Source organism: Balaenoptera musculus, chromosome 6, assembly GCF_009873245.2.
Source record: "Balaenoptera musculus isolate JJ_BM4_2016_0621 chromosome 6, mBalMus1.pri.v3, whole genome shotgun sequence".
Taxonomy (NCBI): Eukaryota; Metazoa; Chordata; class Mammalia; order Artiodactyla; family Balaenopteridae; genus Balaenoptera; species Balaenoptera musculus.
This window is the reverse complement of record NC_045790.1, coordinates 9559881-9575464: the sequence shown is the minus strand read 5'-3', so window position 1 is coordinate 9575464 and position 15584 is coordinate 9559881. Positions and strand designations below refer to the sequence as shown.

The 15584-nt window shown below is 41.0% G+C and overlaps 1 protein-coding gene across 3 annotated transcripts in view; it reads right to left on the bottom strand.

Annotated features, from left to right (window-relative positions):
- Nucleotides 1-15584, bottom strand: part of KIF13B (kinesin family member 13B) — a 192676-nt gene that overhangs the window by 51579 nt on the left and 125513 nt on the right. For all 3 annotated transcript variants that reach the window (XR_005020172.1, XM_036854067.1, XM_036854068.1), the window contains exons 23-31: nucleotides 14585-14742; nucleotides 13134-13266; nucleotides 8652-8798; nucleotides 7993-8022; nucleotides 6495-6594; nucleotides 5774-5900; nucleotides 4953-5008; nucleotides 3259-3383; nucleotides 1822-1998 (exon numbers count right to left, since the gene is read on the bottom strand). Coding sequence is in view for 2 of the 3 variants with exons in the window: in XM_036854067.1 (XP_036709962.1) it covers nucleotides 1822-1998; nucleotides 3259-3383; nucleotides 4953-5008; nucleotides 5774-5900; nucleotides 6495-6594; nucleotides 7993-8022; nucleotides 8652-8798; nucleotides 13134-13266; nucleotides 14585-14742 (1053 nt within the window). In the remaining variant the exon portion in view is untranslated. The remainder of the gene's footprint in view (nucleotides 1-1821; nucleotides 1999-3258; nucleotides 3384-4952; nucleotides 5009-5773; nucleotides 5901-6494; nucleotides 6595-7992; nucleotides 8023-8651; nucleotides 8799-13133; nucleotides 13267-14584; nucleotides 14743-15584) is intronic.

Sequence of the window (15584 nt, the reverse complement as noted above, 5' to 3'; positions counted from 1 at the left end):
AATATTAAACTGACACTGAACCTTTTTCCCTCATGCAAAAGCCAAGTAGGAAATAGGTAAAAACCCCCAAACAGAATAGGAAAAAAGCTGTTTGGTCTCAGAAGTACATACTTTCACAAACTTAATAATAATTCAGTGATCTTTAGTTAACTTTTTAAAAGATTTTAGCCTCTTAGAATGCAAGAGCCTCTTAGAATGCATTTATTTCATCCCTTCACTCTTGACTCCAGCCTTACAAGGTGGTGCAATGGTTAGGAATCCACTTACCAATGCAGGGGACATGATTCGAGCCCTGGTCCGGGAAGATCCCACATGCTGCGGAGCAAAGAAGCCCGTGCGCCACAACTACTGAGCCTGCACTCTAGAGCCCGCAAGCCACAACTACTGAGCCCACGTGCCACAACTACTGAAGCCCGTGAGCCTAGAGCCCATGCTCCGCAACAAGAGAAGCCACCGCAATGAGAAGCCCACGCACGGCAACCAAGAGTAGCCCCCGCTCACTGCAACTAGAGAAAGCCTGCATGCAGCAACGAAGACCCAATGCAGCCAAAAATAAATAAATAAAATACATAAATTTATTAAAAAGAAAAAAAAAAAAAAGACTTCCGAGAAAAGGGAGACCAAGCAAAGAGTGAATGGGAGACACGGCATGTACATCTACAGCTACCCCATGACCTGTAGGTACTGATGCTGGATCGCCAAGCTAAAGAGCTGCAATTTTAACAGCATCACTGCCGGTCTTCATTCAAAGATTGATATCAGTGTGACATTTAGAACTAAAGATTAATTTTCAGGGGTGGAGATTACATCCAGGACTCTGTCAACCGTGACTGTACTCTTCTAAATGAAAAGATTTGTTTTCATCTGTCCTGGTTTTAGCCAGTATATTGAGAAGAATCCCTAGAACCAACCTCCCAAATCGTATCATTGCAGAACCAACAGCAGAAACCCTTTATACTCTTATCTAGAAGTTTTCTACCCAACCGGTTCATACGGCACAAGGTCCTTCATAATCTAGCTGCAACTGTGTTGACGGCCACAGCCGTGGCCTCTGCGGCACACCCCGTCACACTCTGCTTCTCACGGTCTCCAAGCTGCCACGCCCTTTCCTTCGTCACCACCTCTGCACGGATATTTCCTCCTCTCGGGGAAACAGCCAGCGACCCCCCTGCCTGCCAACCACCCCTGCCGGCAACGGAGCAGCTCACGTGCCCCTCCTCTTTGAAGCCTTCCCTGACTGCGCGCTCACCCTCTGAGCTGCACTACCACAGTAGAAGAGAGTCGTCTGCTTACACACTCATAGGCCAGTGGACACTGGCTCTTTAAGGATGCAGATGATTTCTTATTCATCTTTTTACCCCAAAGCTTGACAGAGTACTCTCTCCACATACACAATCGGTGAGCTGGCAGAGAGGACTGAAAGAAAAGAAAGGCACGGAAAGCGAAGGGTGAGCAGCACAAGCCACTGCTCATCTGCGGCGAACGCTCTCATCTTGTAAGACCCAGATGAAAAGTCAGAGACCAAAACGGCGAACTTCGCCTTGACAGGGCCCTATGGCACCCAAAGGAAGGGCTGCGAGCTGTGACTCCGCAGTAGCAAAGATTCAGGGTAACAATTCAGGGTCGTCTAGGAGGAAGTCAGGCTGACGGGTTCCAGGATTGAAGCAAGCACGGTTATAGGAGGACAGCAATAGTCACCTGAAAGAGAAAAGCTCAGAGCTTCACAGAGCCTGGGGGGACAGCAGGCCAGAGCAATCCTTCCACAGCCCCGCCCTCGCGTCTGACCCAAAGTCATTTCTTCGACTGGGATCAACGACTCACCTGCCGGCCGTGAACACTGACACAAATGCGCTTGCGTAATACCAACTGCATGTCAGCCGGATGGCTGAGCTGGACCGTCACCCGCACGATGAGAAACACTCGCTCATCCGCAGGTGTGCCTTTACTCAGCTGAGGGCAGCTGTGCACTGCGGAGTCCCAGGAGGCTTCCACTCTCACCTGCAGAGAAGACAGAAGAGTCACCCCCTCCTCCTAACGCACAAACCCCCACAAGGAAACGTCTTGGCTTGGGCTGAAGTGGAACAGGCCAGTCAATGAGTGCAGTTCTGCTAAGAGAACTGCCCTGGGAGACCATGGGAATCCCAGGATGTGGCCTCAGGCACCTACTCGCGGGAGTACAGAGCGGGCTGTTCCTGGCCAGCAGCTAAAATTTATTTATTTTGAAAAATACTCACACATAAAAGTTGCAAATTTAGTACAATGAACTCCTGTATTTCTTTCAGGTAGATTCACCACCTGTTAACATTTTGCCCTTTTCCCTCTCTCTCACACACAAACACACACAGTATTGCTGTTGTTTTTTGGGTTTTTTTTTACTGAACCACTTTAGAGTAAGTTATAGACAGGTAACTCTGCATCCCTAAGTACTTCAGCAAGTATCTTCTAAGAGCAAGGACATCCTGTAACTTAACCATAGGACAATTATCATTTTCAGGAATTTAACATCAATACAATACTACTATATAATACAGAGTCCACATTCAAATGTTTCAACTGTTCTGACCCAGGATCACAAACTGCATTTAGCTGTCCTGTTCTTTTAGTCTACTTTCATCTAGGCTGGTTCCCCAGGCTTTCTTTGTCACTCATGGCACTGACTTATTAAAGAAGGGGGCAGGTCCACTGTTTTACAGAACGCACCGCACTTCAAGTTTTGCATCTTCAGAATACCACTCACTATGTGATGATGTGTCCTTCAAAGTATCACGTCGGCTTTCCTTTCTTAATATGTTTTATAATTTTTCCAACATGCTCCAAATTAGAAAATAAGCCCCCAGTGTATACCCATCACTCAGATTCAAATATTATCATGTGGTTTCATCTATTCTTTTTCCCCCTCATTAAGAAGTCTTTACTAAAGCATTTCGAAGTCAATCCCAAACACTGTGCCATTTTACCTCTATGTACCTCAGGAGCATTTCCCCAGAGAGTAGACCACTGCTGACCTGAACTATGAGTTACTAACAAAGATCCTTTACCAGGAAAAGAAGTAAAACAGTGAATGGATGTGATCTGACTGGTCTACTCCTTCTGGAAGTGGTTCCCTTCTTTCTGGAAATCATACTGAAAGGTTTTCATTTATATTTCTTGAGAAACGTAAGCGCTGAAATGATTACCTTGCTGACTGTTTTCAAAGGCTCGTGGAAAGGTTACAGAAACTACTTCTCATCCAGTCTCCCCGAGCTGTGCTTTATTTACCTCTCCGTCGTGCTGTCTGACAATCTGCAGTTCAAAGAACTCGTCCTCTTCTTCTCCAGTCAGAGTAGCATCCCATCCACCAGCTTCTGGGTCATCAAGATTATCCTGAGAGCTGAAATCATCAGCTAAAAGCAGAGAGGTTCCATTAACTATGGAGATCATTTTAAAGCATAACCCCTACCAGCTAAATTTCAATGTGCTTAGTAGCAGAATTCTCCTGCCTCAAATTTCATTTGCTTTTTGGCTCTGAAATCTTACATCACACAGATGACGACCATTAAACAGTTCACAGATCTTAGAGATGGAAAACGCCTCCAGAAATTACCTAAATCCAATCTCCTACCTCCGTGCCTTATTTTACATGGAAGGCAACCGAAGCCAAGAAACCCAAGAGGTTACTCCAGGTCAGCCCATAAATGTTAATGATAGGATTAGAACCCCAATTCCCTGTCTTTTAGTGCACTGAAGAAATGAGAGTGAGAGTGATTCCAATCATCTGACAGTTAAGAAACTGAAGGGCTGCCCTGTGGCCCTTTGGTTCTTCACTTCCAAGCCTGGCCCTCCCAACTCCCTATGCATCTTAAGCTTGCAAGTAAACGTCGAAAGTATTGCTTCTAGTACATGGGCTTGTGTGGACTAAGAACGAGCATAGGCTGAACAGGGTGCTGTTCCTGTCTTGCAATATCCATACTAATAGGTCTTCTTGAAGCTTATTCTCTTCCACTTTCTAACCCTCCTACACACACACACCCCTCACCTATCTAGGAACCTCAGGTAAGAACAAGACAGAGTCGCCCTCAGTCTCCAAGGCTCAAGAGAACAAGGCAGGATGGAGTGCTGTGGCAATACATTAAAACCCCGACGGGTGGACGTACGGTGCAAGTGGCTAAGTGTTCTTCTCTGACTCCGTGTGTATATGAAAAACTCCCACAGGTCCAAGTAAGCCAAGCAGCACAGGACACTAAATACCTGAGATGCTGTAACGCACTTTCAGGGCAGAAGAAAACCACTGAGGACATCCAAGCTTGTCTATTTAGGATGGCTCATTTTAATACACAGTTCTTCTGCAGATGTCTTTGGAATTTAAATGCTGACTTTCAAACTTATTTTTAGCTCTTTAATCTACCTTTTCATTTTTATTTCCCTCCTCAGGCAGAATATATGTAAAATGTAGCCACATCCAAAATATTTTACATGAGGGGGAAAAAAATGACATTTAAAAAAAAAATAGGCAAGGCAGGGATGAATGGTACAATAACTCACAGATAAAGTGAGAAATTCATTAGGTAATGCTAAGAAGACACCAGATAAAAGAAACATGCTACATAAGCATCACTAGTTACTAGTCCTTTCTGGAGAGGAGTCCTCCTGAGAATTAAAGAAGAAAATATCTTAAGTGTGGAAAACATTACTACCATCCTAAATTGATGGGAGAACAAAGCACACAGAGCAGTACGGGTTGTAGAATGAAATGTGAGACCACATCATGATGAGACATACCTATCACTGTTAAAAAAAATACTATCCTTACAGGAAATTCATTCTTTGTCAAGGATTAGAGTTCTTTGGCACACATAAAACAGACCCAAACCTTAGGCTTACAGAATTGCCTAACTGCATACTTTGTTAGAATGTAAGTGTTACTTGGACACTAATTTGTCAGAGCTGCCTTCGGAAGGCACCTCTTAACTTACCATTTAAGTCAAGGAATATAACAGGAATGTGTGTTTCCATCCCAGGAACCGGCGTCCTAGAACATAACGAACAACAGCACCTCAAATAAAGCAGCCTTTCTCAGTAGCATGTGCTTCACGACTCAGCCTTCACACATTCAGAGCAATTACAGGTCAACCAATGATAATTCTGGGTACTGGGTTAGCCATAATTTCACATCAGAGATGCCAAAGACTTAACTGTCACTGCTGCTTCTTTTCTCTGGTGCTTCCATGTATAATTATCATATGCTCTGATATCAGAAGTTAGTCTTAGAAAACACATATGCCTGTTCATCACTGAAGTTGAAGCTCCCTTGTTTAAACGTGCTTTCTTATAAAGTTATATACCTAAGGGCCCCATGTGGCTTAATTTACTATTTTTAATTTCTGTAAAGTGGCAGAGAACATTTGCTGACAGTTCAGTTTAAGCTAGTACCAAAATCAAAAACACCTGGTGACGCGATTTTATTATGACTGAATAGTCTTTTAAGGGAATGACCCAAGTAATTAACATATTAACTGTTTTTTTAAATGCTAAGTGCAATGGTACTAAATATTGATTTAGATTCTCAGAAATCTTAATTACTTGGGCCAAAAACAGTATCACTTAATAAAACAGTTTTAGGCCACAGTTATTCCAACTCATGAAAATAATTTAACACCTCCTCTAATTAAAACACCTTTTTTCCCACACGCTATGGTAAGTCACCCATTAATCAAAGCAGAGGCAACACTCATAGAGAAAGCGGGCAGCTCCGTGAGCACAGCGAACTTCAGAAGACGCAGGGCAGCACCCATACCATTCTGCCGGGGCCCCTGGAATCCCACTGCCGGCTGAGGGGACCATGACCGCGTTCCTCTCCTCAGTCAGAGTCAACCTCATCTCGAGGAGTTGAGCTTCCCGGTCAGCATCGTCCTCTGTTTTATCTAGAACATCAAGAATGAGGGTCAAATACAGGTGTCCCGCTTCTTGCCTGCTGTTTACGCTTTGTCCTACGTTATCCACAGGATGTTCCTATATTCCACCTACTGGTTGAGGGGGGTTCACTAGCAACTTATTACTTCCCTAATTCGTGATAAAAAGCTCACGATAAAAAACTAACTATAAGCTAGCGAGGCTGGTGTGCTCTCACAGAGAGGCCGTCTTCAGTTCATGGCAGGCCTACGGTGGAACAGCACAGGAATGATCTCTTCGAGAGGCAGAGGGCTCAAGTGCCTCTGGACCAGAAATCAAGACATGTTAGCATCTTCCTTTAGTTATTTCTGAGGAACAATGTTTACTGCACATACTCTATTTCCTCTTTGTTGCGGGGGGAAGGGAGGCCTATGCAAAGACATCCTTACAACTGGATAACTGTCCTTTTGAAAGGATGTGACACCAATAAGCGTCATTCCTATGTTCTCGCCATTCCCACTACTGATGTGTTTGTCTACTTTTATTTCATGTAACTGCAAATGGGAATTAGCAACACACTGATTTGCGGGCGGGGGGGGGGCGATAATAGAAGTTGCTTTTCATACCATGTTTACTGACAAGCTTTTGCAGCTGTTGATCTAAGTACTCCTGACGCTTTGTTAACGCATTTAGCCATTTTCTACGTAGTCTCTCTAAATCCCGATCCTAGAAGCAAACAAGGGGATTATAGTAAATATAATGTCAAGACAATATATCTGAAACCGATACTCTATCTTACCTTACTCTAATATGCTTCAGAAATGTAAAGTATTATACCCTAACATTTTTATTACCACTACTAGTTGACTCCAACCATTATTCAGAATAGAAACTTTCAGAAATTAAAGCATTACTGTCCTAGAGTAACACCATTTCTGAAAGGGCACTCTGATAATCCAGAACCAGTTTTATTTCTATTGGCTCAAAGGGTAGAACTCCAAGCACTCGTGCAGCTAAGATCTTCTACAAGGTCTCTTTGCTGGATAAAAATCACAAATACTACTCGATAATCCTCAAATTTATATCCCTTAGAACCATCAGAAGAACTCTTCAAATTTCTTAACTACAGCCTTCAACATGTTTCACCAGTATCTACAAATCATGTAAGTGCTTCTCTCCCTAGTTTCTGTGGTGTTTTTTGGGGGGGTGGCAGGCGGGACGTTACCAACAGACTAACAACTCTACCGGCCAACACCTGACTGTGCACCCATCTTACCTCATTTCCTTCTGTAATAAAGTTACGTGACTGGGTAGATCAGTGGAATGCTGAGCATATTGGGAGTATCTGGATTTCACTAAGGCACTTAACCAAATAGCTCATGACATTCTTGTGGACAAGAAGGAGAAATGTGCAATGGATCTACTTGGAAGAAATTACAGAAGACTGAAATATCATATCCAAAGAATAGTGATTAATGGAATAACGGCAGCTTGAAAGAAGTCCCTACGGTTGCGCCACAGGACTCTGTATTTAACCCTCAATACTTTTATCAGCGACTTACAGGAAAGCAGACATTTTTATCCAATTAGAATGAAGCCAAACCAGGAGGGTGACTGCGCTGGCTGACATAATCAGGATCCGAAGAGCTCTGACGGTGCTAAACGATGACTAACCAGACTCACAAAATACAATTTATCAGACGTAAACACAATCTTGCAGGAGATTAGGGAAAGAGGGGGAGGGGGACAAAAAACAAAACAAAACCTGTATGACTCCAGGAAGTAGGGAAAGGAGACCTGGCTTAAAGTATGGAAAATACCTAAGGGGCCTGGCTTGACTGAAGCCAAGTCTGCGACAGCTCTTCCACGGAAAAAGGAGAGAAAAAGTGCAAGGAAGAGGCCCTGAAGAATGGATCTGCAGGGCGCTGGATGGGCAGCTCCAGATTTGGAAAAGGATAACAGTCACAAATGATTGTTCCCTTCTCTGTTTTAACTTGAGACAAAGCAATATTTGAATCAAAACTAATTGTGCAGTTACTAAGTAACAGTATGGCGAGGCTCAGGAATGTGTAATTGAGTACTTTAATCAAGCTTATCTGACGAGGATAACCCTTGCTTCATTACCTGGTAACTGTCCATGTCCTCCTCTTCCTCCTAAGAGAAAAAATACATTATGCAGAGCCGAAACAATCATTTATCCAAGACTCAGACTACGCTAAACAAGTTTGAATCTTTTCCCACACTTTGTATTTTCTAATTTAACGAATACGCTTTTTCATCTCCCTCCCACGCTCACCCTCACTCTCGGTTTTACAGTTTTCAGGGAGTTGGAGTGCAACCTTGAGCTTCTCATAGGAAAGTGAAGAACACTCATTTGACCTTTTCGGGGAGCTAGTACAATACTCTCCCTGCTGGGTTTATAGTCCCACTCCCCAGGGGAAATCAAACACCTGCTGGCAAATAGTCTTTATGAGCCAGCAGGGGGTTTCTGCAGAGGGGTGGCGAGGGCGGTAATCACCGGCAGGCACTGAGGAGCTCCTGGAGGCTGAGAGGTGTTAACCCTCAGTTTGCCGTGTACCAGGGAAAACCAACAAGCTGGTGCAGTGGTTCCATGCAAATGCAATACAGTTAAAAAAAAAAAAAAAGAAAAGAAAAGAAAGAAAAGCAAAGAAAAAAAGATATCCAGGGAAATAAAATACTGAAAGAATTGTTTGTGGAAGGCAGTTTCCTGACAGGTTGCAAAAGACTCTCTTGTCTGGCTGGGTCTGTCAACAGAGACTTACATGGATGGTTTCATGAGTCTTGGGCGATCTCGGCGCCCTGACTTTTACACATCCAATGCCAACAGACAATATACATTCTTCCATCAGCGGTAAAGTCCCAGATTCCTGCACAGACTTCACTTCCACTTGGACTCGCCGGGACTGCCCCTGTATCACAGACAATTTTAAGAGTTTCTCAAAATCGGTTTCATTCCCAAAAATTTGGTTTAGAGAGACCCCTACAGGCTGATGTTGAGAAAAGCATTTATCTTTATAGAGATGTTATCTCACCATATCTTACATGTTTAGTAGTAAATTACAAATTCAAAAACTAATCAGAAACAAATATATGGCTTAGATATTTTTTCCAACCAAAAAAAAACTTTAAAAGAAAACAATCTAACAAAGGAAATGCAAAAGGCTAGACAATATAAAATGTTCCACTTACTAATAAGCAAATTAAAATAAGCATGAAACACCTTTATTTTCACTTACTAAGCTAGCAATTATCTTTTAAAAAGGCAATTTACAATATTGTCCAAAGTTTACAAAAAAGGCAATTACATACACTGTTGGTGGGAATATAAATCGGTAAAGCTTTCTGCAGGGCAATTTGCCTTAAAAAATAAGTATCCCTTGACCCAGCAATTCAACTTTCTAGGAACCTGTTTTAAGTAAATAATCATATATGTACATAAAGAATCTTACAGCAATGTTAAGAATAACAAAAAATTAGAAGCAAATTAAATGTATAATATTGATAACTGCTTAAACTATAGTATATTAATGAAATATTTACATGGTCATTAAAATATTGCTATAGAAAAACATACATGATATATAAGTTAAAGGAGTACAGTGACAGATGTTAACTAGACTTCTTTTACAAAAGCAGATTACCAAAGCCAGTATATATAGTATGATCCACTTTAAAAAATAAGCAATCAGAATAATAAGAATGATTACACTATCCTGAATTCACTGCTCTCATCCCAAAATAAAATAATTTTAAGCCGAGTTGCAAAATGAAGAATTGATCAGAGAGAAACTGTTCCTTCTTTAAGCATGTTTTCACAATAAACACTATGTGACTTTGAATATTTACAATGAAGTAATTTTTAAAAGAAAATTCCCAGTATCCCCAATCACTGACTTCAAAGTTGGTTTATACATTTTAGGAATGTAAAATAGAATTTGAAAAACAGAATCTGAACATGTAATTTCAAGTCAGTTACCTTTCCCCTCTTCCATTGGATTTTAATTCCCAAGAGCTTTGTATCATCAGGAAAATCAGCTTAGGTAATGATTGATCCTATCAAGCTAGATTTAAAGAGATGGGTTGCAGATGTCTTTGATTTAATATTTTCCAAGGACTATGCATCAGATATTTTGTGCAAAGAGTAACTCAGAAAACATTTTAATTGTCTGAAATAGTTTAGTCATTTCAATTAGCTACCTTTGGTTTTTACTTTGCCTGAGACAGGAAGTGACCTATTCTGAATGAGTGCCCAAGCGTTAAGGGTGAAGTACCTATACTTTGGGGGAGAATACAGGATAAGGAGAGAGAAAAATGGAGGGAAAAGATCCAGGAATGGCTTAATGTTTCACAGAAAAGCTTTGAACAGCTTTATGAATACATAAACTATTAGACTGAACTTCTTGTAACTGCCAATATTTGACCATTTTTTAACTACAGAACTAGCAAATGCATGCAGTTAATCTAATCAGTTCTCCTCTGCTACTTTCCTGTTGGAGAACAATAGGTTCCAATTTTGAAATGTATTGAATTCTAATAAGCCTACCATCCAAGGCCCTCCATGAACTAGCTGCCCCAATCCTTTATAACCTCTTCTGTTACTCTTTCTAGCTCTTCCTACATGTTACTGATACTTTCTACCCAAACTTACCTAATTCCACACTCTATCTTTATTCCTGACATTTATATATGAAGAACCCTTCCAACATGATTCTTTCACCACCCAGGTCAAGACGCACATCCTTCAAAAAAGCCTTTCCTGATATACCCAAGATATCTTTGAACACTTTTAGTAAAGGTTGCCAGAAGTGTGAAAAACACTTAAATATTCAATTTATACTAAACCACAGAAAATCATCTGGTCTTGCCTTCCGGGAGATGAAGAATTTCTAAGGCATCCAAAGAGGATATATATAGTTTTAACAGATGTTCAGGAAAAGATGTTCTTCACACCCATATGAATCCTATTTTACGTATATATCTCACACTATAATTTAAACTAATTTCCTTTTGCTTTTAGTGCCTTGTCTATACATGAATGGATTTGCTAAAATTCATTTGCTAGGGTCAGAGAACAAGTGCTTATCATTTTCCTCCTCCTAAGACATTCAGAAACTTATTTAAGCAAACTTTCTTTTTCCTTTAACCTTTTCTCATATTTTGCTTTGAATGATTTCAACATTCATTTTCTTGAGCCATTCTAATATTTTACTATTGTTTTAAAGTATGGAAACTATCACAGGCAATAATATTCTACTAAATGTTGACTTCATGTAAAGAATAGCAAACAAGAGTATTTCTAAGTCTTACATATAAATTCCATTAAGATACTCTCTCTCATCTTTAATTTGCAGCAGAGATACTACAGATGACATCTCTCTGGGGTTAAGTGACAAGTCCCACACGTGTCTTTGCTGTATTGGTTTCTGGCAGGTATTCACATCTACCTAGCTGCATTTACTTAACGTGTCCTGTGTTAAGTAAGATAGAAAAGATATTTGGTCTTTGTCCTCAGTTCCTGGCACAGAGCTCCTAAAACTCTTGGAATTTCCTTAACGATAAAGGTGATAGGTGCATCTTTTAACGATGTGACTTTTCATTTGGCGACTCTAGGCAGATCCCTAGGTGGCTTCAGGATTGGGGCTGGTCGCCAGGAAGACCAAGCCTTGATCAGAAGGTTGGAACTTTCAGCCCTACCCCAAAACCTCAGGGAGAGAGAAAAAAGGGGCTGGAGATGGGGTTGATCACCAAAGGCCAATGCTGTCATCCACCACGCCTACGAAATGGAACATCCGTAAAAACCTCCTAACGATGGGGTTAGAGCTTCCTGGCTGGTGAACACATCCGGTGCTGGGAAGGTGGCGCACCCGGAGAGGACACGGAAGCTCCTCACCCTTCCTCCACACCTTACCCCATGCAGCTCTTCCATTTGGCTGTGCCCGAGTTGTATCTTTTACAATAAACTGGTAACAGTAAGTAAAGGGCTTTCCTGAGTTTTGTGAGTCATTCCAGCAAACTATGAAACCTGAGAGTTACGGGAACGCTCAACTGTAGCCAAGTCGGACAGAAATGTGGGTGGCCTGGGGCCCTGATACTTGCAGCGGGCGTCTGGAGTGAGGGCAGTCCTGGGTAGGTTCGGGCCCTTAAACCTGTGGAGTGTGATGGTCGCTCCGGGTAGTTAGGGTCCAAACTGAATTGAATCACAGGACACCCAGCTGGTGTCTGCAGAGAAGCAGAGAACTGGTGGGCATCAGAGGGAAAACCACTTCTCATCCCCCATGTATCAAGCACTGGGCTCCAGACACAGTACCTCTAATCCTCACAATAACCCTACAAAGTTGGTGCTTTCACCCCCTCCACTTTACACCTGAGGAAAGGTTCCGGGAGGTGACTGAACTTGCTCACGGATATACAGCTAGGCCATGGGACAGCCAGAGCCAATCCCCAGAATGTTAGACTCTGAAGTGCTTGTTCTCTCTGCCATGTCACATGGCCTCTCCTTGTCTTTATAGATGTTCTAATGCTGCTTGATACGTTTGTTTTATTTCCTACAATTCAATTCTAAGTCACTTTAAAGCTTATCTTTTTCTTTTTTTTAAAAAAATATTTATTTGGTCACGCTGGGTCTTAGTTGCAGCACGTGGGTTCCTTAGTTGCAGCTTGCTGGCTCCTTAGTTGCGGCATGCGAACTCTCAGCTGCAGCATGCATGTGGGATCTAGTTCCCTTGACCAGGGATCGAACCCGGAACCCCTGTGCACTGGGAGCGCAAGTCTTACCCACTGTGCCACCAGGGGAGTCCCCAAAGCTTATCTTTTTCTTACTTAAACTTCACAGAAGCTGGGGTTTTTTTTTGTTTTTGTTTTTGTTTTTTTTACACACACACACACACACACACTGTATTTTATTTTTACAAGAGATAAATAAACTGACACCAAGCATTGTAAATGGATGACCACAACAAAAGCAACAATGATTGCAATTACCAAACACGAAACACACTCATACTATGTCATAATATTGACATTCAGCCCAGTAATCCTCCACTGAGAAGCTGGTTTTAAATACTATAAACAGCTTTATTTTTGAAAATGAAAGAAAACACACATGAAGTGAGAGAAAACTTTAATATAATAAATGGTCTTGGCCAATCTAGATTTCATTATCCCTGAAGTTTCTGCTAAAAGGAATCCAATATTAACCTTTACGGCACCAAAGAATTCAATGTTAACATTAAAAATTTCATTACCTGCCGGAGTTGGAAGATTCCACCTGTTGGCACGTCCTTTGCAGGAATTACCTCTACAGGGCAGTATTCACCATTCTCATTCTGTTCCAAGATTTGAACCCAGAATTCCACTTTCCTGGTGACTTCGCTCCATCTAGGAAATAGTTGAAGTTCTTGGAAAATCATACATTTCTATTTCAATACAGGCAGCTTAGGATCCTACACATGAGAATTAACAATGAAAATGACCTCCAAACAGAATAACTCAGTAGAATTATCTGTAGTTCAATGAGTAATACACAAATACATACTGGCAAATGTAATTAAAAGCAAAGTTCAACAAACAACATCAGAACTAAAAATGATGCGTTTATTTCATTCAAAAAGGTATGATAATTACAAATCTATTTCAAAGTGGTTATTCAAAAATTTAAACATCGTTTTCAGAAGTACAGAAGTAAGTTGCAGTGATTATCTTTTCATACACAAAGGTAGTGCTGTATGCTTTAGTGACTTGACAAGTATCTCTGCTGAGGTCAATAAGAGAATCAAGAAAAAAAATCCCCATGTCTAATTTAGTATTTGGTAAAACTTTCTAAATACAAAAAAAGAAGAAAATCTGATTCTCATTTATAATTAGATGCAGTACAAATATATGCTCTTTCAGTCTTTTCCTTTTAATTCTTCTGTTTAAAATCCTGGTCAACATGTAAGCCTTCCTCCTTCCATGACTGATGCTACTTGAAAAGAACTTTGACCTAAAGATAGAATAAGTAAGGGACTTCCCTGGTGGCGCAGTGGTTAAGAGTCTGCCTGTCAATGCAGTGGACACGGGTTCGAGCCCTGGTCCAGGAGGATCCCACATGCCGCGGAGCAACTAAGCCCGTGCACCACACCTACTGAGCCTGCGCTCTAGAGCCCGTGCACCACAACTACTGAGCCTGAGTGCCACAACTACTGAAGCCTGCGTGCCGAGCTGGTGCTCCACAACAAAAGAGGCCACCGCAATGAGAAGCCTGCACACCGCAATGAAGAGTAGCCCCCCGCTCACCACAACTAGAGAAAGCCCGCACGCAGTAACGAAGACCCAACACAGCCAAAAATAAATAAATACATTTATTAAAAAAAAAAAAAAAGATAAAACAAGTAAACCTGAATTCCAGAGTATATCTTGATCCATTTTCTCTACAGATGATTAATTAGAAGTATTTCATAATGATAAGCAACCTATTCTCCAAAAATTCATTTCACACTTTATTCTTAACTACCTATTTCTTAACTTTTTCCCATCACTCTTCAAAGTTCACTCCTCCAAGGAAGTTTAACTGTGCTGTTAATACCCTGGACATAACACCATCTATTACTGGAATACTGGTAATGCTCAGGAAGGGGCAACCTTTATAAATGGCAATATTAATCTCTAGCAATTTTTTAAAATTATAAATGGAATCAGATGGATATCTAAAATTCACCTGTCCCGAAGACTGCGTGTTTTTGCTTGGATAATCCCCAAATCCCACAGGGTTGGGTTTTTCCGAGGATCATTCATCTTATGGCCATAGACTTCAATTGCCAAAGCACCTTCTGAAAGATGCTCGATAAAGTCTTCAGTGATGCCAACAGAAAATTCCTGAAAGGAAGTAAGTACAGAAGAAGAAAACACCTTCTGGTGACCTTACAGTTACTTACACCTGACATATCCTCACTTCATTATGGAGAAGAGAAATAGAAAAGAATGCTTTAGCTATAGGACAAAACTGTCATCCAACACCCATAATGAATGCTCAGCTGGCCCAAGGTTCTTATCTCTGATTTTTAAAAAACTTTTCACCTTGAAAGTCTATTGTGAAAGACCAGCACTGTATTCTGTTTTGTTAGCAATATTTTGGGAGCTATTTTTGAAAGTATAAATAATTATATTAAGAATGACAACAATGATCTACGTCTTGATATAAAAGTTATTACATCCAGTAAGGCAGCAGTGTGTTGGAAAAACTATTTTTCCCAGTTTTTAGGAAGTTAACTATCTCCAATAATGAGAGAGAAAGGAAATAAATACTGATCATCAGTGTAAATCATCACCTATTTTAAAAAAATTCTCCTATCTGTCCATCTTTGTAAGATAGATGTAAAACAGCCTCTTGCAATAATTAGGATTAAGCTCTAAAAAAGTTTATTTTAAAAAGTCATAGAATCTCTCCTTCTCGATCTTTAGCACAACAAAAGTATTTCTGTTTTAAACAGATTAGAAAGAGACCTCTCTCTCTTGAAAAACATGAGACGGCTCAAGTGAGATAAAGTAGAAAAAGAGAGTCTAGAATCTGACAGTCCGGGCTCTGCCAGTTACTAGCCATGGGCAAATGACCTCTGCACTGACTGACTTCCTCAGCTAAAAAAAGCACTGTCATCAAATACAACTGTGGGAAAGAGCAAATGAAAGAATCACAAAGTGCTGAACAGAGCATTAGGGGC